Raw genomic sequence first — 27,997 nt, forward strand, 5'->3', positions numbered from 1 at the left:
CTTTGAATGATCATTGAATGACTGAGAACTACTTGTACTTTAATCAAAGAATCGCCAAAATAGAAACTACACCCCTATCAAAACAGGCAGGGTAGCTACTGCAAATAATCAGCAAACCTCACACTCACTGATGTCATCTAGTTGACTTATGTTTGCAAGTGAACAACTAAATTCAGAGTATTAAGAACTCCAACAATATTCATTTTCAAGATTTAAACATTGAAACCAACGAACTCTGCCTTAATAGGACAAGGCTACCTTTTCCCCACCCAGTGCAAATCTCAATATTAAAATGGGTCTGCAAGATTCTTGGTGTGGAAATAAATAGATGACACCAATAGTTATCTCACAAACTTTCTCCAGTTTTATTTTCTGCTTCATGCTTTTTCAAACTGTCACAGTGCTTCCCCTGAAACAATTCCCGCCTTGTTAAGTTCAGTTCACAGCTGCTTCTCTTTACCATCTTGGAGTTTTTTGGTCTCTATAGTATTTGCTGCTTTTGTCACTGAAGAAGCTTGTCTCACTTAGCTTCTTGTTCCTTTTCCCACTGTTCAGGAGTCAGTGTTCTCTGCTCGAACGCATGAATAAGCTTCAGCTCTTCAGATAAGAGTTCATTGACCAGTCTTAAGGCAAGACAAAGAAGAAAAAGAGTAAAATCGGAAAACGGCAAAGGGAAATTGGGAGACAGCAAATGCATTGCACCCCCATAATATCTTTAGACCTGAATTGCTAATTGTTTCAAGAGCCAAATCAGCAAACCTAACTTTGGTGTAAGGTGTTGTGTTATGCCAGCTTTACCTTCTACCTGCATTGGAGAAGCCCCTTGGCCAATAATGTATTTCTCCAAGTTCCAGGCTCAATTTTTCAAATTTAAATTCAACCTCTTATATGCATAATAAAACAGATGGATGTTTAAAAACAACTTTGCATATTTGGCTAAGCCATAGTTTGATTAATCATCATGATTCAATGAATTCATATGTCCCTCCTTCCCTCCCCCAAAATAAACTCCATTATGATTTTGCAACATAATGTTTAGCAACCATTTGTTTAGCAACCATGTGAAGTAACAATGGCACTGAAAAGTGATTTACAACTGTCCTTGGAGCATCCCCACAATTACATGATCAAAATTTGGGTGCTTGACAACTGTCATGCATTTATGATGATTGCAGCATCCTGGGTTCATATGATCAACACATATAACCTTTCCAAATAATTTCCAACAAGCAAAGTCAATGGGAGAAGCTGGATTCAATTAACAAGCATATTATTCACTTAAAAATTGCAGTAATTTGCTTAACTGTAGCAAAAATAAATAAAAAAAATTGGGTGCAACTCAGTTAGCAACCACCCTAGTTAGCTAACTAGAGTGAATTGGGGAAATTCTGGCCCCAACTATGCTTGTAACTTGAGGACTGAGAACCCCATTTCTAGAAAGATTTCTACAAATGAAACTGTTCAGAAATGTAAAAGCAATGTTAACAGCCTCTGAAGCCTAAAAAAGAGAAAGGATGGAAGTGTCACCCTTCAGGAGAAACTCAGCTGACAGCTTGGCAAGTTCACCCAGAGTTCCTTTTACAGAAAGTTACTAGAAAGAAGAGCCAAACAGGAATTCTCAGTTAACCGAGACTGAAGCTGCGTGTCAGGCGCAAAAAATCACGACCATTCATAAGACTGCAGCATAGGAGATTCATTAAAGCCTCTACACAAGAATCTGGTCAACTGAAGTTCAGCACTAAATTGGTACCAGATAAAAGTCAAAGGAATTCAAAAGGGGCTGAATTTAGAGCACTTGTGGAAAGCAAGGACTGTGATGATGTACTTAATGCTGCCCCCACCTCTGCCTGCTCTTCCCCTACACTATGATAGCTATTTCTGTACCCAACCCCTGGGCTGTGGACTTATAGAAGTCCATTGCCTGTTAGGAACTGGGGTGCACAGGCGGTCTGGTGAGCAAGCAAAACTTCACCTGCATAAACGGGGGGATCTAGGTTCCTCATGAAACCATTCCAATCCCCTCCTTGGTCCGTGGAAAAATTGGCTTCCACGAAACCGGTCTCTGGTACCAGAAAAACTGGAGACTCTTGCTTTAGATTGGGGCAGACATAAATTAACTAAATAAATAAATCATACATGTTTCCTTTTGGCATTAGTAACAAATAGAGTTGATGCCATTCTGGTTACATGAACAGGTAGCCCTTGCTTAACAACTATTCAGTCAATGAATATTTGAAGTAAGATGGTGCTGGTGACCAAAATTCAGGCACTTGGCAGCCTGCCTGCATTTACAACTGCACACCTCATCCTACCTGCCAATCCTGAACCCCTTCTCTGCCCTTCTGATCCTTTTATTCCATTGCTCTGGACTCTACTCTGCAAGGCAGATGTTTGGGTGGCAGGACAACCAACAGGGCAGAGATGGAGGAGGGCTGTTAGGTGAGTAGAGGCAAGCATGCCAGGGCAGGAAAAAATGTGAAGTCCTCACTTAATGGCAGACAGTCCCAGCCTAACAACCGCAACCAGGTGTACTGGAACTAAGTGCTGCAGTCACACTAACAAAGGCTTTGTTCAGTGACAAAATTTCTGGTCCCAAATAGGATTATTAAGCAAGACCTACCTGTAGTTCTTTCTTAACAAACCCAATTGGGATGGGCAATTCTGTTGCTAAGTGTTGCAGTCATTAAGCAAGACAGCACATGACCACTGCTACTATTGTTAAATGAGTTATCACATGCCTGTGACTTGCAAATTTACCTTGTCAGAATCCAGCTGTCAAGTGCGCAAAATAGAGATCATGTGACCACAGGACGCTGCAACACTCGTAATTCCCCACTAGTTGTAAAGTGCCCAAATCTTGATCATGGGGACACTGCAACAGCCAGGGTGTGAGGACCATTTTCAATCACACTGCAACTTCGAATGATAGCTAAACAGGCCTGTTGTTAAGCAGGGTCTACTTGTAGTTTCAAATACATAATTCGCTTTTTTCACACAACCATACCATTAATTATGCATTTCTTTGGACATTCAATTATTTTTCCTTACATTGTTAATAATGTAAGAGAAAACGATGCAGATAAATTGTTCATTTGTTATTAAAATATTTGGAAGGATCCAAATAAAAAAGAATGTCATAGAGAAGTTGTGAAGTAGCCTGAACACAATTTTGAGGTACTATTGCAATGTTGATATTTCATAATCATGTGAGATTTAGGCAGCATTTAAAACTAGCACAGCATATTAAAAGGCAGCCTTCGTATGATCTATGCTTTTTTTGGGGGGGAGGGGAATCGTAATTTTTAAATGCCCACTTTACTTTTTATAGTGATGTAATTTATCCCATGGGTTCAATACATTTCTATTTTTAAACTGCATCTATACATCTAAATCAGGATAATGAAAGTATGAGAAAGTATTTAATAAATAAACTGCAGAAGAAAGAGCACATTGTATATATGAGTGCATTTACTTTTCTGGACAACCTAAATCAGTTATTACCTCACAGAACCACTGCTGTTGTAATGGAGGAAGTGAACATTATCAAATGGAGGAAGTGAACATTATCTACCCTATTCTGAGCACTTCAGGGGAAGGATGAGATTAAAAATTAAGGGTAGATTAAACCAATAGAGGCGCAAAAGACAAAAAGGAAGGTGAATGAAGAAGCAGGATATCATGGAAAATAAGTGTAAAGTGTAAAGAATGCCTGATTTTTGTAGTCCCCATTTCCTAACATTCTAAAGTTTTGGAAAACTGTTAGTATAATTCTAACCATTAATGAAATGAAAGACTGTTCAGTCCGTCTCCCACTGTCTAAACTAGTTCTTCCTACACTTTTACTCACCGATGTCGTTGTAACAGTGCTTTTCCTCGGAAACATGGAGAAACTACCAAAACTTTGAAGCTTGTAGCACAGCGCCCAGGAGTAGTATCCTCTACCTCCTTATAGTGTATAAAATAAAGAAATTATTTTATAAAGAAATATACATATCTAAAATTTAGAATGTAACAATACATTTAATAACCTGCATACATTTATTTACATCCAAACATAATGGGGAAGTAAATTTTGAAAGGAGATGTTAAAAAGCATATGAAAAACTAGTTTATTATCAGGAAATTATAGGGAATAAAGATGGAAGGGATCTCAGAAAAGAGTGCACTAGTTTAACAAAATACTATTAGAAAATGAAACGTGCACCAAATAAGCTTAATAAAAAGGAAAAAGTCTCAAAAACCCCCAAAATTTGGGTTAAAAATATCCATAACATACCAGTAATCCTAGAAATATCTATTTAAAAACAATCTACCACTGAATTTAAGAAGCTTACTGAATACTTAGTATCGTAAGGATCAAATCCCACTAAATTTAGGGAAAATTATTTCTGTGTCAACATGCTTAGAACAGGTTTTCAAATAGGCTCCTGTCATTTTGATCTGGCCTAATTTTATAGGCATCTATTATTTCTCTTTCTTTTATCTGCATTCCTGTGTTGAAAGTATGATGTTATTCCCATCACTCTGGGAAGACATTTTTAAATTAGTTGGCAAGACAGCAGCCTATTAAAACAGTAAACACACTCATACCCCAGCAAAGAGCAAGATTTAGAGCTGAATAATGTCAACTTGACAGTGAGAATTAAAAAGAGTCATTTACTTCTAAAAAAGTAGGGAAAATTTAAAGCCATTTTTCCTCAACCTATTCTAAATATGCTTTCCAGAAGGCAATGGACTTTCTTGTTTATTAGTTTGAAGACGTTTCACTTCTCATCCAAGAAGTTTCTTCAGCTCTTCTATTCTCCCCTCCCCATCCAGTCAGAGCTGAAGAAGCTTCTTGGACGAGAAGCGAAACGTCTTCAAAGAAAAAACAAGAAAATTCAGTTGCCTCTTGAAAAAAAGCACCTTTGGGACAACCATGACCTGGATGACTGAGAATCTCTTCAGACTTCCCCCCAACCTGGTGTGCTAGTGTAGGCTCGCTGGGAGGGGGTAATGGAAAACACATTCTGAAAACACCAAGTCATGAAAACTGCTTTATCCTGTCAGAGAAGTAGAAGTATCTTGTAGCCCTTCAATGGAATAATTATTTTTAACAAGAGAGGAACATTTGCATTTTTCAATAGAACGTAGGTTTTTAAGCGGCACAAAACTTTAAACAACAATGGCACACCATGAATGACGCAGACGAAAACTAAGCTGGAAAATGATTAAGGCGTGTACTTGGAAAATCAACATAAAATAGCATTGCAAAAGAACAAGCAAGGGTCGCCAAATGCTTTAGAGGGGTTTTTAAATCAAATTTTAGAGCAGAAAGGGTGCCAGACTTAAATCGAGCCCTTTGGACTGCCTGCTTTCGGGCAGTGAAGGGGAAGCTACCCCATTTACCACGTGCTCGGCCTCGAGTCCCTGAAGTAGCCTCTCGCGCAGGGACTCCGCGCTGAGAGCTCTGGACGGTTCCATTGCGCTCCCTGAATGAAAGAGAAGCCAGTAACTTTCATTTCCGCCCTTGGGTGAGGTCACATCCTTCACGTTGCAGTCTGTAGCTTACGTAGCCAATCAACTTGCAAAACATCACTCCGATGATTTCATTCCTAGAGCAACCAAGGGAAGAGTGATATAGCAGCCCAGCCGGTCCTAAAAGTTATCCTAATATCCTTCTTCGATGAGTCCTGTGTGCTCTCTGAGCTTGCTTGTTTTCTTGCAGACGTTTCATTACCCAAACTAGGCAACATCATCAGTGCTAGTAAGGAGTGGGGTTTTCTATTCTACTGGCTTGCCTGTCTCTGTTGGTCTTAGAGATTCTTTGATTGGGCTGCTTATTCATGGCTTCTTTGGCAGTATTCTTGATCGAGGTATTGGTATCAAATATTGTTGGTCTGATGTTAATCTTGAAGTTATTCTATGCTGATCTAGGTGGTGACTGCTGGTGGAGTGATGCTTGGGTCTTTTTGTTTCTTTTTGGACTGGGAGACTTATTTAAAGATTGTTCAATGTTATTACAGTCTCAAAAAAGTGATTTAGCAATAGCAATTAGACTTATATACCGCTTCATAGTGCTTTTACAGCCCTTTCTAAGCGGTTTACAGAGTCAGCCTATTTCCCCCCAACAATCTGGGTCCTCATTTTATCGACATGGGAAGGATAGGAAGACTGAGTCAAGATTGACCCAGGTGAGGTTCGAACTGCTGAACTACAGGTAACCAGCAGTCAGCAGAAGTAGTCTGCAGTACTGCACTCTAACCACTGGGCCACCTCGGCTCTTTTGCATGGATTATAGATTTTGTTAATGTATGTCTGTCTATTGATGGGTGATTTGTCAGAGTTCTAGAAACTGTCTGCGTTTTGGGACTTGGCTTGGTCTGGGATGGATTAAACCTTCGTAGTTTAGGAATAGTAAACCTTCTTTGCAATTCTATGTAAATGTATGTATACCCTTAGAGTACGAACAGTATACAGAACACATACGTATAATTTTTTTAAGTTATTTTTTTTAAATCTAAGTTTATACTCTGACTTCAAGCCACACTTTTTAAAATGCCACCTCTATCGCATCTCTACAGCTCCTTCCTGTTAATTAGCTCTTCTTACGTCATCCATTTGCACTACTGCAGTTTTCCCCCGTGTGGGTGGGACATCTCGCTGCCTTCGCCAATAGAATGTAAGCAAGGGATCGTTTGAAGAAACGGTCAGTCGCATGGAGGGGAAGATTGCTAGGCAACGTCTACCGTCTGCTGGGATCGCGAGGGTAGGGCAGGTTCGAAAGGGGCTTGGCGACGAGAACGGGGAAGGCTGGGGCTGGAAAGGTGCAGGGCATGACGTCACCTGTCTGCTTTGTTGGTCGCTCAAGCCGCATCCGAAGGGAAAGGAGACTCTGCTAAATAGTAAAAGCCACTATATGCAGGATTAGGGTTGCACAGTAGGCAGAAATTCAACAGGTACTGTTTCCCCTCCCCCTCCTCCACTTGGGAATGCAGGAATTTTAATTTCAGATATTTTGGTGTGGAATCCCGTGGTTGGCAAAAATTCACATGCCTTCTCCCTGCCATGAAAATACAAAGGAGTCGAATTTCTGATTCGCGTGTGAAAATCCTAGCAGAATAGCTCGCAAGTAGACAAAGTAATACTAGGGAAGAGCTTAACCGCAATTCCAACAGCAACAGCCAGATGACTGCTGGAAAGGGATGCTGGGAATTGTAGTTTGAAAACATTTGTGAGCTATCGATTCCCTGGCAGTTATCAGCCCTGCTTGTTGGATTCCGATGATGGGTGGATTACAATTATGGGTGTTCAGCTTTTCTAACACTTGATTTCTTCTTTCATGTAGGTTTCTTCAGCGTGTCCCACCTTTTGTGGGAGAGATGGTGGTGGAAGTATGTGGCTTCTTTGGGGTATATCTACTATACTGCACCAATCCCCGTTACCAGGGGCGGATCTACATTGGCTTCACTGTCAATCCCGAACGACGCATAGACCAACACAATGGTGGGAAGAGGTGTGGTGGGGCCTGGAAGACAAGTGGACGTGGGCCATGGTAATTCTTGAGTGTGCAAAAGATGATACGTTCGCAAATAATTTCTGAAGTTAATACAGTTCCTTCTTAGCCCCAACCAGATGTAGGGGGGGGGGAACCTGGTAAGCTCCACAGGAGTGTTTCCCAATTTTAGTCATTTTAAGATGTGTCCTTCAGCTCTCAGAATACCCCAACCATCAGGCATTCTGGGAGCTGAAGTCCACAAGTCTTAACAATGACTTAAGGTAAGGAAACACTGTGGTAGAAGAAACCGTTTTTTCACTATCTGGTTTTTCTCCTTTTTGTGATGAGATTCGAGTGAGGCGAAAATTCAGAGTTTTTTGAAGGCTAAAATTTGAGCTTTCTGGGACAAGTGAGTTGCTGTCCTTTTGAGCTTTATGGATTTCTTTCTTCTTGCAGGGATATGGTGTTGATAGTTCATGGTTTCCCCTCTGATGTAGCTGCTTTGCGCGTAAGGCATTTCTCAGTACTTACTTATTTTATTTTCTTTCTCAAGATTCACAGAATATGACAAGCTAAAACATGGGTAGCTAGCTTGAGATTCTGTGTGTTCACCAAACCTAACTAATTTGGGATTCAGTACCTTGTGGGAACGCAGCCAATTGAGTATAGATAGTTTTTGACTTACAATCATTCATTTAGTCTGTTCAAAGTTGCAACAGCACAGAAGAAAATAACTTAAAACCAATCCTAAGTTACTACTGTTGCAAGATATATCAAAATTGGTCATGTGATCAAAATTGGGTACTTGGTAATCAACATATATTTGTGATGGTTACAGTATCCCAGGGGTCATGTGATCACTATTCACAACTTTACCAACTGGCTTCCAACAAGCAAAGGCAATATGGAAAGCTGGGCCCGCTTAATGACTGCATGATTCACTTAACTGCAGTAATTTGCTTAATCGTGGCAAAAAAGGTCATAAAGTTACATGTGACTCACTTAACAACTACCTTGTTTAGCAACGATCCCAATTGTGGTTGTAAGTTGAGTAATATGTTACTGGGAGAGCCAGTTAAACCCTAAGAGTAGGTGGACAGATGTTCCCTTTCTGTTCGTTCCTTCCTACGTTTCAGCAACCCCTTTTGATTTATCCTTTCTATCTCTTGCTAATTCCCAGTTTGAATGGGCCTGGCAACACCCTCACTCGTCTCGCCGTCTCAACCATGTCACCCGCCGCAAAACACGGGAGCGTCAGTTTGACTTCCACTTGCGTGTCTTAGCCCACATGCTGCAAACTGCCCCGTGGTGCCGTCTGCCCCTCACCATACGATGGCTCAAGCAGCAGTACTGCCGAGAGTTCCCCCCAGGCTTGGAACCCCCCTTACACATGCCCATAGCCTTTGGGCCAGTTCGAGCTGTCAAAGACACTAAATGTGCTGAACCGTCATCTCCAGAGGAACAAGTGGTGACCACAAAGCATTGTAGTGTCTGTCTGAAGACTTTTCAGGTAACAATCTGGAATGCTGTGTGTTCTTTCAACAAACAAAAAGGCTAGAAGTTAAGTAGATCCTAAAAGACGAAATTGCTGACAAAATGGGAGCTGAACTTCTAAGATGCCACCTCTAAGGCAGAATTGGATCTGAACTGGAAGAAATAACTTTGGCCAAGGAAGGGTGGGGAACAGCTGGACTTAGGAACAAAATATGGTGGCAGTTAATCCTGCATTTGTTTGGGGAGCAGCAGGATCCTCTGGATTGAAGTGCACTCTTTCTAAAATTCTTCTCTGCAGGATGGGGATGAGGACATTCCCTTGCACTGTTTTCACCCAACTTGTACCATGGCTGCTCATATATTTTGCCTGTCTAATCTTTTCCTGGAAAAGGAGCCTAATCATATCCTGCCCATCGAAGGACAGTGCCCGGGGTAAGCAATTTCTCCTGTGCATTGGGGGAATGTGGAGGGGGTGTAGATGTTGGTATTCTGTCCTTGCACCTGTTTCCCAATTATTAGCTCCATTTATTTATTTATTGGCTTTTATCCCACCTTTATAGGGACGCAGTGGCTCAGTGACTAAGACGCTGAGCTTGTCAATCAGAAAGGTCGGCAGTTCGAATCCCTAGCACCTCGTAACGGAATGAACGCCCGTTACTTGTCCCAGATTCTGCCAACGTAGAAGTTTGAAAGCATGTAAAAATGCAAGTTGAAAAATAGGAACCACCTTTGGTGGGAAGGTAACAGTGTTCCGTGCGCCTTTGGCGTTTAGTCATGCCGGCCACATGACCAAGGAAATGTCTTTGGACAGCGCTGACTCTTCGGTTTTGAAACAGAGATGAGCACCACCTCCTAGAGTTGGGAATGAATAGCACATATGTGCAAGGGGAACTTTTACCAATCTTTATTATTTTATAATTAACTTAAGGTGGCAGTGAACATACCTAACACGCCTTCCTCTTCCTATTTTCCCCATAAGAAGTCCTGTGAGGTGGGTTGAGATGAAAATGTGACTGGCCTAAAGTCACCAGGCCAGCTTTTATGCCTGATGTGAGACTAAAACTAACAAAATCTTGGTTCCCCGCTTTTCCTCAGCTGCAAAAATCTTATCCTTTGGGGAGATCTGATTCGTCATCATAAAGGTTGCTATGGTAACATAGAGGCCGATCCCACCTCCTCTCAGGTAAAACTCTTGCTGTTACTTTTGTGTGGTCTATCTTGAAATGTTTACTTCCTGAATTAAGTTCAACAGTTTTTATATCCTGTTTTAATTGAAACTTTGAATTCTGAGTTCATCTTTTCTTCTCTAGATCAATATTTTTTATCTTTTCACCGATAACAATTTTGGTTACCGCTTAGGCAAGCTGTGACTTTATTTTCTTTATTTTTCTTATACATATTGTACCTGCTTCACTTATATCATCACCCAATATAATCACTTTTATGCTGCAGAAACACTGGGCTGATGAACTGCAACCATGAAGGAGGAGACCTATAAAAGTGACCAAGACTTATTTCCTTGCTGAGAGTGGATCAGAGGATCTCGACATGATTCAGCTTCTCTTCGTCTGATATCCAAAAGGTTAGAAAACAACTAAGTAGGGCTGGATTCTCTGCTCGTGTGGCTCACCCCAGAATCATGTACCGGTAACAAACAATATTTAATGTTCATTAAGTGGAATAATTAAATTGAAGGATCATAGTCATGCTGGATGTTTATGGACTGTGAGGCAGGAATGCTTGGGAACTGCACAGAATCATTAACTTAGATGAGAAGAACTAGTTCCAACTTTCCATTTCCAAAATTTCTGGCTGCAAAATATGTAAGTTTGGTGTTTTAGACTGAAGGAGTCAGTAAACTTAAAACGAATATGTAAATAAGATAGCTATTGTTTTATATTGTATCTATAGCGCATTGAATGCTTAAATGGATTGTAAAAAAGACACTCTGAAGTGCAGAGATTCTTCAGATAACACATTTCTGATTTTATATGGCCCTTTTCTCATTTATGCAAAGCATTTAACAACACTTTCAGTAATTCTTACAACTTTGTTTTTAGCTTGGCATTAACCAAATATTGCAGATGAGAGGGCACAGTAGCTTACCTAAACTCTCTAAATAAATTCATGCCTAAATAAATTCATGGGGTTTAAAAGTCCATCAGTTGAACCATCAAGGTAGAATTATGTTTTTAATGAATTAACTGACACGAGTCTTTGTTGATTATGATAGTGTACAAAATAAACAAGCTTGAAAGTCTGTATTATAAAGATAGCAGTTATCCTATATGCTAAAAAGGCAGCCATAGAAACTGAAGAGTATATAAAAGATCATTCCTAGAAAATAAATATTCCCCACATAATGGCCACATGATCAAGCCACAGGATTTGAAGTTACTCCAGATTTTATCTCTGGTGTACTGTTTTCAAAAAGGACCCAGCTTTGAAGAAAAGTCTTTCCCCCCTCTCACATGAAATATATGTACTGCTGTTAGAATAGGACCTTAAGCTTGAAAAGCCAAAATGATTTAACAATATATTAAAACAAATGTCTGTCTTTGTGAAAATTAATTTATGAATTCTGTAATCAAAAGTCTCTAAGTAGTTTTCAGACTTTGTTAAAAAGGGGGAAATAACTTATTATGTAAACAAATGTTGCACTGGTTTTCTACTGTACAGAATAAAAATGAATCATTAAATAGCCAAGTCGGTTTCACTTCACATTATTCCAGCATGGCCAGTTGTGAGGAATGCTGGGAGCTGGTATTTAGCAGCCACTGGAAGGCCACAGTTTTCTAACCTTGCAGTAAAAGTGTGATCATTCCTAAAGATTTGCCACAGAGCAATATAAAAATCCATCCCCGCAAGTACAATGTACAATGAGGCCACTTTGCTTTCTGTTTTCCCATCTGGCTTGCCTTCCCCAAATTGCACTGCAAAACCTATATCTACATCTGGACAGCTTGACGTGCAATAGGACTGAAGTCTCCATGATGGGAATATATTCTGGATCTAAATTTGCATTTAGGAGCATACCAGGTCAGTGCTTCTAGGTCAATCAATCAGTCTTGCCTCTTACTTAAAACTTGGAATTTCTTTTATCCTGAGTTAATAGTTAGTATCGCTTTTCCACCTAGATCCATCACTTTAGAGGTTAAATCTGTGGACTGCCTTCCCAAATGGTTGATAAGTATCATTTTGCCAGCCTGCTCCATTACTGGAAGATGTTTTGCCTTTAAATCTTACTTCCTTAATGAGCATCATTTGTTTTGGGCATAAGTACAGCAAATCAGAGAAAGGATTTTTCTGATTTTACAAGGCTTTAGCTGATACAAAAATACTGATCAAAAGTAGCAATTTTCCCAGGAGCATCCACTCATCTATATTCAGGGCTGAATTAGTGGCCTGATGATATACTCATTTCTAGCCAGCAAGCAGTCCAAATAATACAAAATAAATAAACAGATCTAGTAAAATGTGGATGAATAGTCTTTTGATTTGGATGGAGTCTGAGTTCTCCTATCATTACTGAATGGCATAAATATGTACAGATTTTCCTTTGTACACTCAACAGAATGGATGCCCCTGAGAGCTGTGTGTCCTCAGACACATCTTGATCATATTCAAGATGTGGACAAACAACAAATAGTCAACAACCCACACCACTCCTCCTACCCTTGGTCTAGATTCCAAACCCTGCAGGACACAAACTGAGCTACCTTTATTCCCCGGTCATACAGGGCTTCTCAATCTGTTGCCCAAACTGGAAGCAGTAGATCCTTTTGTCAAGATCTTCCTTGGCTGCGAACAAAGTAGAGGACAGACAATGAGAATCATAAGAAAATCAAGACTGGTCTTCTTTCAAATGAGCCATATTTTAAGCTGAAATTGGTCAGCCTTCAACACTTAGAAAAGGATTGAAGAGGACATTCAGAAAAAAAATGATAGTGACTTAAAACAAAAATGAAAAATCAGCTTGCTTGTCATTCATTCATTATGGACTTGTGGTATAGGCAATCCTCGATTTACAGGCAGTCGCTTAGTGATTGTTCAAAGTTATGATGAACCCTCCAATAGATACTTACAACCCAGTTTTGAAGTTCTGACATCGGGTTCCCCCCTCCTATGATCACATGACTGCATTTTGGGCACTCAGCAACCATCTGCATTTATGGCACTCCATGGTCAAGTGATTGCAATTTACGATGTTTTTGCTGGAAACTGGAGTTTACTTCTGGTTTCTGGCAAAACCTACTCCATAGTGAACAACAGGTTCACAATGACTGTTCGCTTAATGTCCACATGAAAAGGGTAGTAAAATTGGGTCTGGGCGCATGGTGATTTGTTTTATGACCATCATGATTTACAATTGTAATTTCCAGGTTCAATCATGGTCATAACTTGTGGACTACCTTTCCTATCAGGTCTTTAAACAGATACTTTGCAATCTCATTGATTCTCTGATTCTAAAGATGCCAGAGGTTGAAACTTGGATGCAGAAGTTATTTTAAAAGAAAAAAGAAAAGCCACTTGCTCTGCTACACAATACTTTTAACACAGGCTGCTATTAACCCAAGTATATAGACAGATTTGGCAGCATGCAATCACGTTAATAGGATCTAATGCCCTCAGTTGGGGAAATACGGATCCCCTAACCTCTTTTTCTAGTTTTGCTTAGCATCCATGATCCTTGTACATAGAAAGCACTTGTAAGGGTCCTTTTAATCAAGGACCCCATTAGATAACCAGGCAGGAAGCAGCTAATCCCTTTTTGGAGAGGTACAAATACTTTGACTGATGGACCATAGCTGCAAATTTTGCAATGTGTGGTCTTGTATTTCCAGTTGCTATTCATCACAGTTTCCTTGCAAGATTAACTGAAAAATGGAGGCTATTAGCTCAGAAGTGGCTGGTGTTCTGCATTGGGTGATTTTCTGGCCAGAAATTTTGCCTAAGAACTGGCTTAGGGTCCTTTGGAGTTTAATAGTTAAATGCTTCCTCTCCTGAATCAGAAGTGGCTAAATTTCTGGGATGTATCTAATAAGAGTGTTTTTTAACTGTAGCAACTTAACAGCATGGACTTCAACTCCCAGAATTCTTCAGCCAGCCATGCAAAGCAAAACCCATGCTGGTTGGGGAATTCTGAGAGCTGAACTCCACACACCTCTTAAAGCCGCTAAGGTTGAGAAACAGTGGTTTAATACGTTGTACATAAAAAACAACTCAAATAAGTGTATTAATCAGCCAGTTCCTGTGTCCAATAAGGCTGATTTCTGGATAACTATGCAAAAAGACACTCAAGTAAGGCTGATTGATTATATTGGAATTTGCCTCCCACTTCTTTAATCACACAACAGCCCCCATCTCCTTAAAACAGGAGCAGGAATCCTGTAGCCCTCCCGTTGTTGACTTCTCCTGGCAGCATCCCTCACCATGTGCAATATTAGCTAGGATTGTAGTTCAGGACTCTCGAGGTCACTATATACCCTATCTGTTTTTCATCAGGTGTTTGTTTCAATCTCCAGCCAATGGGAACTTTATAGCTCCAATGAAAATGGTTTTTTCTCCATCCTAATTATCTTCTTTCTTCTGCAATCTGAACATTTGTTACAGTATTTCTCAATCTTAATACAAATGGACTTCAGCTCCCAGAATTCCCCAGGCAGCATGCTAGCTGGAAAATTCTAGGAATTGAAGTCCACATACGTTCAAGCCTGAGAAATACTGATTTATGATGATCCCTTAAGAAGCAAATGTCAATAAAGATTTATTAGGTCATGCTCCCCTTGCCCACATTTCCTTTCAACTTGCATATCTATTTTTTCCCCCTTAGTTTTAGCTCCTTCTTTTACCCCAAGAGCCCAAGATGGCCTACATGGGGATTTAGTGAATGGTGAGTTTTTCAACCACACAAACAAGAGGGGTACCTACCATGAGTGGCGTCTCTGGTGATTCACAACATGTGAACGCCGTGTGAACCTCTTTCCACAGTACGTGCACTGGTGAGGCTTCTCTCCTGAATGAATGAGGAGATGTTTTGTGAGGGTTGCATTCCGGTTGAAGCTATTCCCACATTCTGGACATTGATACGGTTTCTCACCCGTGTGGATCCTTTCATGCCTGATGAGATCCCACTTCTTCCGAAACCTTTTCCCACACTCCTTACACAGATGTCGTTTCGTTTCTAGGTCGGTCGGGACTCCCCCAAACACTTCGTCCTTAATCATTCTTGTGGAAAGGCTGCCTTTCTGTGGCCTTTCTGAATCACACCTGCTCACATGTGATCTTCTGGGAAGATCACTGCTTTTTGGGAAAAGGACCTCCCCGAATTCTGGAGACCTCCATCCTCGTTCCTCTGCCTCCAACTCTCCTTGGTGTAGATCCTTTGCCCCCATTCTGGCAAAACTGCCTTCTGATTGAAGAAAGACAAGCGATAAGAAAGACCAAAATTTTAAGTACAAAATTAGTTGTACTTAAATGGGTTGTCTAATTGCAATCAATATGCCAAGGTCCGCAGGGTGTGTGTGCATTTATGTTGTCCTAAGCATGCTTTTTGGATTTTTTCCCTCAGACTAGAGCTTCGTGAATTATTCTGGAAGTACTCTGAAGAATTCTCTGGTGGATTTTTTTCTTCTTTCTTTCTTTTGGAACGGATGTTAGAAGAAAGGTGTAGTTGTGAGATGAGAAAATGAGTAAAGATGATACAATTCCTGTAGTACACACATTAACAGTGCTTTGCAGTTTCTTGGATTCTATTCCATGCTATTTTTTATATCTAAACTATGTATCTAAACTATAAGGTACGTACATTTACAAGTAGGGCTTCTTTAATGGTACCAAAGTCACCAGTGTCAAGACTTAACATAGGTCTCTGGTTAGTAGCACAAAAATGAATTGGTATTGGTTGACCATTTAATTTAACTACTTCAGGGGTGTCCAAACTTGGGAACTTTAAGACTTTAAGTTCCCAAGTTTGGACACCCCTGAACTACTCTTTTCTTGCTTTTAGCACACCACTTCCCCCTTTCCCGTTTTAAGCCATTAATGTGTTAGACGTTTTTGTACTTTTTTCAGCTTTAGATGCATTTGCTTTTTTATGTTTAAGTGGAATATATCTGCAAGAGCCAAGCATGCATGTTATGGAATAACAGCATTTATTAATATTTGTGTTTTAAAGTTTTAGCTTTAGTTTTAAGATTAAAATATTGATGAAGTGCTGTTTGGTGATATTGTTTGGGGATTGTTATTGTTAATTTACTATAGATTTGGTTTTACCAAACAGATTTTGCATTAAAAAAAGAAAGAAAGGCCAAAATTTGTATAGTTTCTAAGTTCTAAACTGAGGTACCAAGGTACATAATACAGGTAGTTCTTGATTTACAACAGCATCTCCATGTTTGGCAACTCATACAGTATTTATGATGGTTGCAGTATCCCAGCATCATGTGATCACCTTCTGACAAGTAAAATCACCAGGGAAGCCAGATTCACCTAACAACTGTATTACTAATTTAACATCTGCGGTGATTCATTTAACAACTGTGGCAAGAAAAGTTGTACAATGGGGAAAAACTCACTTAAACTAGCACGCTTGGCAACAGAAATTTTGGGCTCAATTGTGGTGTTAAGTCGAGGACTACATATAATGAGGAAAAGTGTTGAAGAAGTGCCACCAGCCAGGATTAAACTGAAAAGCTAAATTGCAGAGGCAGAACACAAACATGCATTAAGACATAATGTGACTTACTTGATTTAGGATAACAATTAAGATGTTCACACTGTTGTGAAGTGGTTCATGATAATGTAAAAACTCACCCCTGTGGTCCACACATTGAACTAAGACATAACATGGTTATCTGGTTTTGGCTTAACATATTTAGCGATTGTGTTTTGCAAATATGGGTTGTGGCCTAGCCTATGGAAATCCAGATAGTTATCATTTATTTTTCAAATGATTAAAATAGGGCATATCTTGGCACAATGTACAAAATTGGCCATAATGCAGCCTAATAATAGTTTTCTCTTTTTCTTGCATAGAAAATAAGCATCTCTGTATTTTATGATTCCTTAAAAACTGTATTCCATTTGTCTCTAATTTGTTGAATGCTTCTTCACAACTGGAAGTACTTTTGAGTGTTGACAAATGACTTCTGCAAGCCTTAGATTTACACTTCATGTATACTACAGATCCTGACTATTCAGAGTTCCATGCCATCACCTGCCCTGAGGAATGTGCACAGAGGGCTTCCTCAGCTGTTTATTTAAAATCAGATTGCAAATATTCATTTATAAAAATTATATTTAAAATAAAAATTATTGTTGTGATCCACCGACGGCCTGCGGAGCTGGCAGCAGAGTCAGACAGTGAGGAGGTTGGGGAGGAACATGGGCCAGTCCTGCAGTGTGGAGAAGGCTCAGACGAGGGCTGTACGTCGGCGGCAGACTGGAGGCCAGGGCCATCTGGGAGTTATGTGCAGCTTCTGGAGTCGGATATCAGCGAGGCAGAGGAACAGGGGGAGCCTGTTCCCAGTGCGCACATGCGCAGAGCTGCCAGAAGGCAAGAGCAGTTAAGACAAAAGGGGTGACTCAGAAGTAAGGCTTGGAGATGACTGGCCTCTCCCATAAGATATAAAAGAGGAGCAAACGGACATGAGCTTTTGCAAGAAGCCATTTTGTTCATTCTGTTCGGTTTAAACTCTAAAACTCCATTTAACTCTGTGCTCCCTTTGCCCTTGCAAGACTAATTGGCAATTAGGTCTTTGGCAGCATTTCAAGGGAGATCAAGGTGGGTGCTTATCAGCCTTACCCTGAAATACTGTGGCAAAGTTATGTCGGACTCTTCACAGACTGGTTGCGAATCATTACGGGCTGTGAATGAACATAATTCACAGCCATTTAAATAAAAAGCAGGTTTTGGAGCTGTGTGATTTTTACTGTCTCAGGAAGCCTAGGTCAGATCAATTACAATTAAAATATAGGTATCCTCAACTTACAACCATTTGTTTAGTGGACCAGGTTACAACAGCACTGAAAAAAAGTGACCTATGACTGTTGTAGCATCTCCATAACCACATGATCAAAATTTAGAAGCTTGGCAACTGGCATGCATTTAGGGTTATTTAATCACTTTTTGTGATCTTCTGAAAAGCAAAGTCAATGGGGAAGCCAGATTCACTTAACAAGTGCAGTGATTCACTTAACATCTGTTACAAGAAAGGATGTGAAATTGCCCAAAACTCAGTTAATAGCGTCTTGCTTAGACAGAAATGTTGGGCTCAATTGTGATAATAAATCAGACTAACTGTAATAGCATATCTATGGAATATCATTTCAGCTAATCAGAATGACATACATTGTCCGAGCAGAGGATATGATTCCTAAAATAAGTAAGTTGTGTTAAAGTCAACATATTGGGAAGCTCAGTTTAATACTTATTATGCATAAAATCATTTCAAAAAAATAAGGGCAGCATTTAAAAATTTAAGCTGCTTCACATTTTGATCTGGGATGTGAAACTTAAAAACAGTCAGAAGGTCCCTTATTCCTCATCTAATGTTGTATATCAAATTTGTCCCCTTTCAAAAACAAGGTATCTTTTCTTCATCTCGGCGTAATTTTTATCCTTAATGCAGTAATGGTGTTCTATTTTCTTCACTACCGGTTTGGTAGTGGGAGCACGCACCGGACCATAAGATGCACATTATCTTTAGAGGAGGAAAATAAGAAAAAAAAATCTGTCTCTGCCCCCCAGCATCCACCAGGTATTAATATGGCTAGCATCTTTTGCAGCAAACAGCCTGGTCAGCTTCAGCACATTATTGCAGCCCCAGCACATGGCTTGTCAGAGCTCTGCTCCGTTGCGCCCACCACCGGTCAACTGAGCTGAGCCGTCGCTGCCACCAGGGAGTGCTGAAGCCTTTGCTGCAGAGCAGCTGATTGGTGGTTGGATCAGCCTCCCGGAATACCACTGTTCTAGGAATATCAGCTATTCTAGATGGTGGGGATCACCACTGCCTATTGCCATCAGCGATGATCATCCCTACTGCGTAGAACAGCTGATTGGCGGTATTCCAGGAGACCAATCCAACAGCTGCTTGGCAGCAAAGGCTCCAGCGTACCCCGGCAGCGGCGAACGGCAGCAGTGGTGACAGCTGCGATGACAGGCGGGGGCAGCAAACCCTGCTGCCACACCAATACCCCCCCTCCAATATTCGCTCTATAAGATGCACAGCTTTACCCACTTTTTTGGGGGGGGGAGTGTAAAAAATACAGTAATTTCTCCTCTTCCCTCTTGTTTATCATAAGCAGTCCTCAGTTTATGACCACAACAGAACCCAAAATTTATGTTGCTGATACATTTAAGTGAGTTTTGCCCATTTTATGACCTTTCTTGCCACAGTTATGTGAGTCACTGCAATTGTTAAATTAGTGACCCGGTTGTTAAGTAAATCTGGTTTTTCCATTGACTTGATTGTCAGGTGGTTGCAAAAGTTGATCACATGACCCCGGGACACTGCAACCATTATAAACATGAACCAGTTGCCAAGCATCCCAGTTTCAATCACATAGCCCCAGGGATGTTGGTACGGTTGTAAGTGTTAAAAACGGATGCAAGTCACTTTTTTTAGTGCTGTTGTAACTTCCAATGGTCTCTAAATGAACTGTTGTAAGTTGAATACTACCTTTACTAACAGTCAAGTCCTTAAAAGCAAGGTTACCCTTTAAATAGGTCATTAAGTGAAGCCTGCTCAATTTTACTAGGTATCTTTTTTCTTTTGCCATGTTGTCACTACTGTAGTTAAATGAATGAATAAATCTGGCATCTCCCATTAACTGCTTGCCGGAAGCCAGCTAGGAAGACTGCAAATGCACCTGACCCCAGAATGCTGCAACTATTGCAAAACACATGCTGGTTGCCAAATCCCCAAATTTTGATCACATGACTGCAAGGATACAGTAATGGTGGTTAAGTGTGAGGACCGGTCATAAGTCACTTTTTTTAGTGCTGTTGTAACTTTTAATGGTTCCTAAAAGGATGGTTTTAAATTGAGGACTACCTGTACTGGGTTACATTTTTTTGGATCCATTCCTTTTTTCAGAAGGTTTAAGAGAAGAAATTAATCCAGGATCCAAGTTAAGAGTTAACAGAAACCAGATTGTAATACTGTAGTACAAAAACTCACAGAATAAAAAAGATTAGCAGCAAATCTTTTCATTCTGAAAAACTTTTATTATGATTATATTGCAAACAATTTCCCCTTTTTATAGGGAGAAGGGGGCTAATTATATTTGTCAATTATTTACAAGTCTCTGAAAAATCAGGCTGAATAATCCTGTCTTGATTAAGTAGAAGGCTGCTTTAAATAACATGAAATTCATTTCCACTTATATTAAAAACTAGCTGATAATCCAGTGTTGCCCAGGTATTTATTTATAAGGGGGAAATATCCAGACCAAACGTAATTTCTAATGTTGGATTTCCCCCCCTTACCAGAGAGAGCCCCTTGTGAAGCCATTACCATGGTGACTCCACTGTGCAGTACAGTAGAAGCCATTTACAGCAGAAGCCATTTTAAGACACAACAGGCTGTGACAACAATCACAACAGAACAGTACACCTCAAGGGGTTTTAGGGGTGTCTTACCCCCAGAGTATTTTTTTCCCCAGAGAGTAAGTCATCTGTGTACCAAGTTTGGTTGAAATTGTTTGAAGCGTTCCAGAGTTATGCTGGAACATACAAACATACAGCCATTTTTGTATATGTAGATTGCATATAAATTACATAGAGATTTTTTGGTGATATCTCCAATATTTGGAAATTTAAAGACATCAAGAATCATAGATTTTGGAGGCATAGAGAAATAATATAATATGGCTTGCTGGAATGTACTTCTAGCCAGTCTGATTTTTTTTTCTCGACCAAGAGGCAATGAAGAATTTTGAGCAATATGGTCAAATCTTTTTGGAATTCTTTTGTTCAAAACTTAATTTTCCAGGGCTTCCCCTGCTTTTTTATGTTATCACTGCATTATGCAGTAACACTGTTGAATATATAGTTTTTCTTTTCATATATAGTTTAATAGAATAAAACAGTTACCTTGAGAAATACTATTTTCATTGTCAACCTGTTTGATTTCTTTGTGGAGATGTTTTGCTTCTGACTGGGCCTGATCTACAGTGGGAGAATTAACTATCACCATCTCAATTGGTACAGTTACCTGAAATAAAGATAGACATGATTAGAATAGCTAATCTAAGGACCAGATACATATTAGAATTATGGGCATCTGTACTGGATACAATGGGTAGGCCTTTGAAACTGATGTTGAGTGCAGACCTTTGATGACATGTTAGTCAAGTTTCTGGTCCATATTGATGCACAAAGAAAAGTACTGCCCATACAATAACAAAATAAAACTAGACAGAAAAGATGGGATATGCAGCATAGTATGTGATTCCTCAGCAGTCAAAATAAATAAATAGTGATTGCTTTATTCCAATAGCAGTATAATCAGCCCAAACAATTCAGATTAGAGTTTGCTGATCAGTTCCTCCCACAATCTACCCAACTTGGCTCATTTACACACAGTAATGGTGCATTTGCCTACAACTTTAGTACAGAGTAACCAGCATGGAAATACATACTAATTTGTTCAGTATCTTCCAGTCAATCATAACTGATTACAAACAGGGTAACAATTAATTTTAATTGTTCGCTCGCACAGAGAGGGCCTCCTCCAGGTGCCGTCCACTAGACAGTGTCGGGGGGCAGCGCCTAGGAGTAGAGCCTTCTCTGTGGCGGGCCCAGCCCTGTGGAATGACCTCCCTCCGGATATTAGGAATACCTCTGACCTCTGCTCCTTTCGTATTAAGCTTAAGACTCACCTATTCCAAGTAGCTGGCCTGGCTCAACTTTGATCTAACCATATCGCTCCTGACGGGTTTTTAACTGGGTATTTTAATTATATTTAATTATTTAGGGGTTTTAAACACTGTATTTTAATTGTTTTTTACTCAGCCGACCTCCTCCTTGTGTATGTCTCCGTATATGTCCCTGTTATATGTTTGTCTTGTTTACATATTTATTTCATATGTTTGTTGTACGCCGCCCCGAGTCCTTCGGGAGAGGGTGCGGCTAAGAAATAAATATTTATTATTATTATTATTAAAGATTTTGGTTTGCCCTTCCCATTTATTTGATACATACTGCCTTTTGAATTGGGTAGGCAATTTTCTTCATTATTAATATTCATACACATAAGCTTGTGTTATTTGTTTGGGGGTGTATACTCTTTCAGGACAGTCTTGTAATCATTTATTATACATCTATATGTGTAATATGGGTAGGCTTCAAATTACAACTATAATAGCGCCTGTCTTGATAGTCATTCACTCATGATGACCAAAGCAGGTTGGTCACATCACCAACTTGATCTTATAAACTTTTTTGTGGCGGTCATTAAGTGAACCAACAGCTTTTCTATGAGCAGTTTTGACAACAACTGGAAATAAATGCCAGTGTTTGGCAAAACCGTCGTGAAATGTAATCATATGACCAGATGCTGCAAATGTGCCCAGTTGCTAAGTGCCTGAAGTACAATCACATGACAGGTGGAGAATCAAATCTAGGTTGTGAGTATTTCCAAGTAGTTCCATCGGAACCTGGAACAGTTGCTAAGCAACCAGTTATGAGTTGAGGATTACCTATACTGATAGTTTTGGGGTATATTGTATTGCTTAATTCTTTACAAAAGCTAAAACAATACCCTTTTCTACATATGTGTATGTATACTATATGTATGTATAAATATTTTATGCATGTCTATATATATATATATATATATATATATATATATATATTTAAATCTCCTATGAGCTGAACTTCCTGGTGACTTCATGAGGTTTTCTTAGCAAGATAACGGGGGTGGCCTGTCACTGCCTTTTTCTAGGCTCTTGTTTTCAACTCACAGACCTGACTTTTCTTGATCTCTCGTGGCAGCAAAATGCGCTTTCCCTTTTGCCTATCCTGGCGGGTCCTCCATCCTCCCCAGAAAAACTAGCTATTCCTCACCTGTTGGGCCCACTTCTCTGTCTCCTGCTGCTCCTGCAGGTACTCCTCTGCCAAGGCCACTGCTTGATCACACGTCTCCGGACCGCGCTCCCTAATCCAGTCCTGCATTTCCTGTGGAAGGATGACAAGGAACTGCTCCAAGATGAGCAGATCCAGGATTTGCTCCTTGCTCTGGCCTTCAGGCCTCAGCCAGCAGTGACAGAGCTCCTGCAGTTGCTGACATGCCATCCGGGGCCCATCGGCAGCCCGGTAGCAGAAATGCCTGAAACGCTGGCGATGCGCCTCGAGGGCGAGGTAGTCATCCAGCCTCAGAATGGCCACCTTCACCTTCCCATAATCAGCTTTGTCTTTTGCATCCAGGCTGAAATAGGCCTGCTGAGCTTGTCCACTAAGGACTGGCACAAGGCGAGTCACCCACTCTTCCCGTGGCCATTGCGAAGCGTCCGCCACACGCTCAAAGGTGGCCAGGTAGGCCTCGGTGCTGCCCCCTTGAGTCAAAGGAGGCAACTGCTGGCTGTCCCAGACTGGAGTGATGAAGGGAGCAGGCACCACCTCTAGCACCCTTTGCCACTGGCACTCCCAGCTCTGCGGTAGCTCTTCGGCCAGCTCCTGCTTCACCCTGGATACCGCTCTTGTGAACTCTTCACTGGTTGCAGATGGAATGGTGGCAGGGCCATTTCCCTCTCCCTCTTTTGCACTGTCACTTGCTTGGCAGATAGTTTCCATTTTCACCTGGACCTGCAACGGACATCTCATGTCCTCTACCTCTTTTGAAAGAGCAGCCATGTTGTTTGGGTGTTGCTGTGCAGCCATTTTGTGGCCCGATGAGCTGCAAATGGAGCAGCTGTGTCTCTGCTGCAGACTCTTTCAAAGCGCTCTGGGGCCAGACTTCGGCAGGGGCTAGTGAAATCTGTAAGAAGGCAGTGTGGGCATACTCCTGTCAGAAGAAATGGGAGACTGATAGTTTCCCAAAAATAAGACTTTTAAAGTAACATTTTCAATTTATGCGACCAAATTTCCTTGGTTACTGTTTGGTTCGAAGTTTGCATTATAGCTTTGATGTAATGCTTTGACGTCAACATTCTCTTCATGCCTTTTTTTAAAATGCCATTTGATTGTATTTGGTAAGATTTATTCCTAATTATCTCTGAAGCGAAGATTTTCAGCTGCCATCCTTACCATAAAGGCAGTGTTAGTTATAAAATATTTTGCTGGGAGATAACTATAAACACTGACAAATTTACACAGCCTTTTAATTATTCTCAATGTATATTCATCAAAATTATTTATCAAATATTTATCCCTTAGGTGCTCTGACTACATACCAAAAGTATTTAAATAAAACTATGTGGAATTTATCTGGTTACCTTCTTAGCAGCACAAAAATACTAAACCTGGAGAAGAACGAGCTGTAAATGAAAGAGAAAACAAACGGTAATATTGTAGACAGATCTCATTCTTTAAAAATGTAAATAAAGATTTAGGGCATCAGAGAAAATACTGCTGGCTTCCTATTTGCAGGGGTGCAGTTTCTTCTATTGCCTTATTCTGCTTCCTATTTATTCTTTTAATTTTTTTTTTAAATCAACAATCCATGCAGAGGTTATCCATAAAAAATGAGGTCAGTTCCCTGTCCCAAGGCTCTTACAATCTAAAAATAGGAAGGAAAAGAACTAGGAAAATAAACAGAACAAGAAAACAAGATGAAGTTATTTCAAATATAGATAGATGATCTTAGTTAACATGACTTAGGGGAAGAGGGTCTTTTGTCCCAAAGCTTTTGGAAAAGAGCTGTAGAAAGAGAAGCATTCTGTGATGCAGATCCTGTCACAAGGCAGAAAAGGTGAAAGCATCTGAAATGGTTCAGAGGAATAAACCCAAGAACACAAGAGAGAGGAAAGGAATAATACTGGCAAGTCAAAGATTACACAACAACAACAATAAGTTTAAATATTCAGTTGACTGGGTTTCATGTTTAATGAATAAAATAAATAAATAAGAAAATATTTGGTTGATACCTAGGACGCTGGCAGCAGCCTGTATCAACCACTAGCACCAGTCAATGGTATTTGTGATGCATTTTTTAATGTTCAGTTGACTGAGTTTCATGTTTAATGAATAAAAGAGATAATAATAATAATAATAATCTGTCACACCCTCTTTTCCATGCCAAAATGAAAGGGGAAAAATGCAACGTGATTTTCAGGCAACGAAATGCACAAGGAGAACAGAAAATAAAATAAAGGGAGGGCTCCTGAAGGTTATCACGACCATTGCCAGACTACCATGAGTCCCGGGTCTGCCCAACGAAGCGCGTCGAGATCACCGTCCCGTCTCTTCCTCTGACACGGAGGCGACCCTTTTAGCAAGGCGGCTCTGGGAGGAGAGGGGTTAAATATGAAACAAAACCCCCCTCCAAAAAGGGGGGGTGAGTGGAAGGGCCCTGCTGGCTCACCTTTCGCTTTCATGCAGCCTACCTCGCGCTTCCCTCTTCGCCTCCGAGCGCAGCGGAAGAGCGGACTGCACCACTTCAGGACACGGATGGGGAAGCGCACACTTTTTAATGCTCGCGCTGCCAAAAGCAGCTCGCCACAAACTCCCTGCAAGCAGAAGACTAACCCAACAAGGAGAGAAAGCGAGGGGTGGGTGGGTGGTGAGAGAGTGGGGGGAACCCTTGATTTCCGGCTGCAGCGATGCTCGACTTGCAGGGAGCTTCTTTGCGTTGGTTTTCAAAGCAAAAGCAACCCAGCATCCTCCACCTGCATGCTTGCACCGTATAGCGCGGTTCTCCCTCCCCTTCCACCACCCCGCTCCGCCTAAAACTAGCGCGAATCAACCTGGGAAGACCCGAATCTTCCGTGCACGGCCTTCCAAAGGGTAGGACACGCGTGCATTGACCAGGGAAAGCCCCAAACCAACTTCAGGCTACCCCCCTCCCGCGGGCGACCTTCCCGCAATCCAAAATAGCCCCTCGAGCTCAGGAACCACGTGGCTGGTGGAGCGAAGCAAAGCAAGGCGTTGTTTCCCTAGTTTCTCCAGCCCGGGACTCTCGCCGCTGGCTTCCGTCTCTTTTTCCTCCCTGCCCGGTACTCACCGCTGTTGCGGCTCCCCTCGAGGCTAATAATAAAGGGGATCAAATCGAAGGCCACGTTCCGTTTCTTTCCATCTTTGGACGGAACAGGAAAGCGAGGTCGCATCTTGCATCGCCTCCCTTTGGATGGCGCTCGCCGAGCCACTCTAGGAGCCTGGCTGCGGCGTGTATTTTTTTAACTCTTTCACGTTTGCAACAGCAGTGTTTTTCAAACTAAGATGTGTGGACTTCAACTCCCAGAATTCCCCAGCCAGCCATGAGCTATTCCCTATGCTGGCTGGGGAATTCTGGGAGTTGAAGTCCACACATCTTTATGCGACCCAGTTTGAAAAACAGTGATGTAAACCTTCAGGTAGTGTGTGGCCAAAGTAACCAAGGTTTTCCTGACTCAATAACTTAATGATTTAGGAAACTTAGGACAAGTGATATGCTCCCTGTCTGATGCCTTCAGATTCAGCTGGAATGTAACACCCAGCCTGAAAGATTTCTATGGGTTTTGGGGGGTGGGGGTGGGGCATTAGAATTTACAAATGAATGCTAACTAAAAAGAAGTAAAAGAAATGAAAAGAAAAATAGAAAAGAAAGAAAAAACAAAAATATATAAAGGAGTGACTTATCGGTTCATAAGTATATGATGTATATGCATTTTTAGTAACATCACTTTCTCTTAAAATACAACTAATGATACTTTCTTCCCATATCTCATCTCTTATTTGTAAGCAAGTGTAAAGACAGCCATTTGATCCCAGTTAGTAAAAGTCCATTATGGGTAACCAGAGATAACATACTAATTTAACTTTAATCAAATAAAGCATTTTATATTCAAATAGAATAGAATACAATAACAGTGTTGGAAGGGACCTTGGAGATCTACTTGTCCAACCCCCTGCCTAGGCAGGAAACCCTACACCACTTCAGACAAATGGTTATCTAATCTCTTCTTAAAAACTTCCAGTGTTGGAGCATTCACAACTTCTGGAGGCAAGCTGTTCCACTGATTAATTGTTCTAATGGTCAGGAAATTTCTCCTCAGTTCCAAGTTGCTTCTCTCCTTGATTAGTTTCCACCCATTGCTTCTTGTTCTACCCTCAGGTGCCTTGGAGAATAGTTTGACTCCCTTTTCTTTGTGGCAACCCCTGAGATATTGGAACACGGCTATCATGTCTCCCCTAGTCCTTCTTTTCATTAAACTAGACATACCCATATTCCTTTTACTTTTAACAAACTTCATCTTTAATCCCTTCAAATACTGGATTTCTTTTATTTTTTTCTTTCTCCTTTTCATAAAATCCTTCAAAACTTTAACAGGACTTTTTTTTTTCCTAAATCCAACATAGGAAAGTTATCCAGGTCACTTTTTTTGTTTATTTGTTATTTATGTATCATTTTTAATTATTAAGACGTCAGCTGGTATCATTCCTATAGTCTGTAGTTTAGCATCTTTTTCCACATCGTTCTTTTAGTCTGTCATTTTTAAGTCCACTTTCAAAGCAGTTTCAATCTTGTCCATTAAAACTTATGCCTCTTCTATAATGTTTTACAACACAGGCTATATATTAATGGCACATTAGCAGAACCTCATGGGCCATTGCTATGTTGATTCGAGAATTTTGGGTGTTGAAATCCACATAGCTTAAAGTGGTCATGGTTGGGAAACACCCAAAATGTATTTGGGCCCATCTTTGTATATGGCTATATGGGGAGAGTTTTATGAGACTTACAGAAAATAGCTTCATAGTTGTGAAGGCAAAATATAGAATAATGGATACCAAAATACCAGAAGCAGATTCCAATCAAATGTTAATATTGTTGAACAGGAAAATGTTATTTACATCACTATTCTAGATTCACGCTTAGGCCAGTG

General features: G+C 40.6%; 3 protein-coding genes across 15 annotated transcripts; 1 reads left to right on the forward strand and 2 right to left on the reverse strand.

Moving 5' to 3' along the window:
* Positions 1 to 341: 341 nt before the first annotated feature.
* LOC309381570 (bolA-like protein 2) lies at positions 342 to 5,523 on the reverse strand. The gene is made up of 3 exons (XM_081932728.1): positions 5,389 to 5,523; positions 3,848 to 3,945; positions 342 to 623 (listed from the first exon to the last, which is right to left on the reverse strand). Exons 1-3 carry the CDS (start codon positions 5,461 to 5,463, stop codon positions 521 to 523), a joined length of 276 nt encoding a protein of 91 aa, XP_081788854.1. The 5' UTR covers positions 5,464 to 5,523; the 3' UTR covers positions 342 to 520.
* A 114-nt stretch (positions 5,524 to 5,637) lies between these two features.
* Positions 5,638 to 11,677, forward strand: LOC309402148 (structure-specific endonuclease subunit slx1-like). Of its 5 annotated transcripts, none has more exons than XM_081971777.1 (7): positions 5,638 to 5,746; positions 7,328 to 7,534; positions 7,934 to 7,985; positions 8,658 to 8,987; positions 9,270 to 9,403; positions 10,067 to 10,154; positions 10,424 to 11,677. In XM_081971777.1, exons 2-7 carry the CDS (start codon positions 7,362 to 7,364, stop codon positions 10,451 to 10,453), a joined length of 807 nt encoding a protein of 268 aa, XP_081827903.1. In that variant the 5' UTR covers positions 5,638 to 5,746; positions 7,328 to 7,361; the 3' UTR covers positions 10,454 to 11,677. The 5 variants fall into 5 exon arrangements, with proteins under 5 accessions (XP_081827903.1, XP_081827905.1, XP_081827904.1 ...); XM_081971779.1 differs by lacking the exon at positions 5,638 to 5,746 and adding an exon at positions 5,762 to 5,855; XM_081971778.1 differs by lacking the exon at positions 5,638 to 5,746 and adding an exon at positions 6,620 to 6,688.
* On the reverse strand, positions 10,846 to 26,298 carry LOC309402147 (zinc finger and SCAN domain-containing protein 31-like). 9 transcript variants are annotated; one of them, XM_081971774.1, is made up of 7 exons: positions 26,137 to 26,295; positions 24,410 to 24,451; positions 23,043 to 23,952; positions 21,069 to 21,189; positions 15,072 to 15,383; positions 14,903 to 14,987; positions 10,846 to 12,772 (listed from the first exon to the last, which is right to left on the reverse strand). In XM_081971774.1, exons 3-7 carry the CDS (start codon positions 23,853 to 23,855, stop codon positions 12,757 to 12,759), a joined length of 1,347 nt encoding a protein of 448 aa, XP_081827900.1. In that variant the 5' UTR covers positions 23,856 to 23,952; positions 24,410 to 24,451; positions 26,137 to 26,295; the 3' UTR covers positions 10,846 to 12,756. The 9 variants fall into 9 exon arrangements, with proteins under 9 accessions (XP_081827900.1, XP_081827892.1, XP_081827893.1 ...); XM_081971766.1 differs by having other exon boundaries at positions 14,903 to 15,383; positions 26,137 to 26,298; XM_081971767.1 differs by having other exon boundaries at positions 14,903 to 15,383; positions 23,043 to 23,979; positions 26,137 to 26,298.
* Between the last annotated feature and the right edge of the window lie 1,699 nt (positions 26,299 to 27,997).

This window comes from Natrix helvetica (genome assembly GCF_964273705.1).
Source record: "Natrix helvetica genome assembly, chromosome: Z".
NCBI lineage: Eukaryota > Metazoa > Chordata > Lepidosauria > Squamata > Natricidae > Natrix > Natrix helvetica.

What these genes read in the sequence shown, in the direction of transcription:
- LOC309402147 (XM_081971773.1), bottom strand. Translation starts at nt 23,855, where the DNA reads ATGGCTGCACAGCAACACCCAAACAACATGGCTGCTCTTTCAAAAGAG. An exon ending in CAGAGAAGTGGGCCCAACAG is followed by an intron (nt 21,190 to 23,042) that starts GTGAGGAATAGC and finishes TCTTTATTTCAG; the next exon opens with GTAACTGTACCAATTGAGAT. An exon ending in TGAAAATAGTATTTCTCAAG is followed by an intron (nt 15,384 to 21,068) that starts GTAACTGTTTTA and finishes TTCTTCAATCAG; the next exon opens with AAGGCAGTTTTGCCAGAATG.
- LOC309402148 (XM_081971777.1), top strand. Translation starts at nt 7,362, where the DNA reads ATGGTGGTGGAAGTATGTGGCTTCTTTGGGGTATATCTACTATACTGC. An exon ending in TCTGTCTGAAGACTTTTCAG is followed by an intron (nt 8,988 to 9,269) that starts GTAACAATCTGG and finishes TCTTCTCTGCAG; the next exon opens with GATGGGGATGAGGACATTCC. An exon ending in CCGATCCCACCTCCTCTCAG is followed by an intron (nt 10,155 to 10,423) that starts GTAAAACTCTTG and finishes TTTATGCTGCAG; the next exon opens with AAACACTGGGCTGATGAACT.
- LOC309381570 (XM_081932728.1), bottom strand. Translation starts at nt 5,463, where the DNA reads ATGGAACCGTCCAGAGCTCTCAGCGCGGAGTCCCTGCGCGAGAGGCTA. An exon ending in GACTCGAGGCCGAGCACGTG is followed by an intron (nt 3,946 to 5,388) that starts GTAAATGGGGTA and finishes ATACACTATAAG; the next exon opens with GAGGTAGAGGATACTACTCC. An exon ending in GCACTGTTACAACGACATCG is followed by an intron (nt 624 to 3,847) that starts GTGAGTAAAAGT and finishes TCTTGCCTTAAG; the next exon opens with ACTGGTCAATGAACTCTTAT.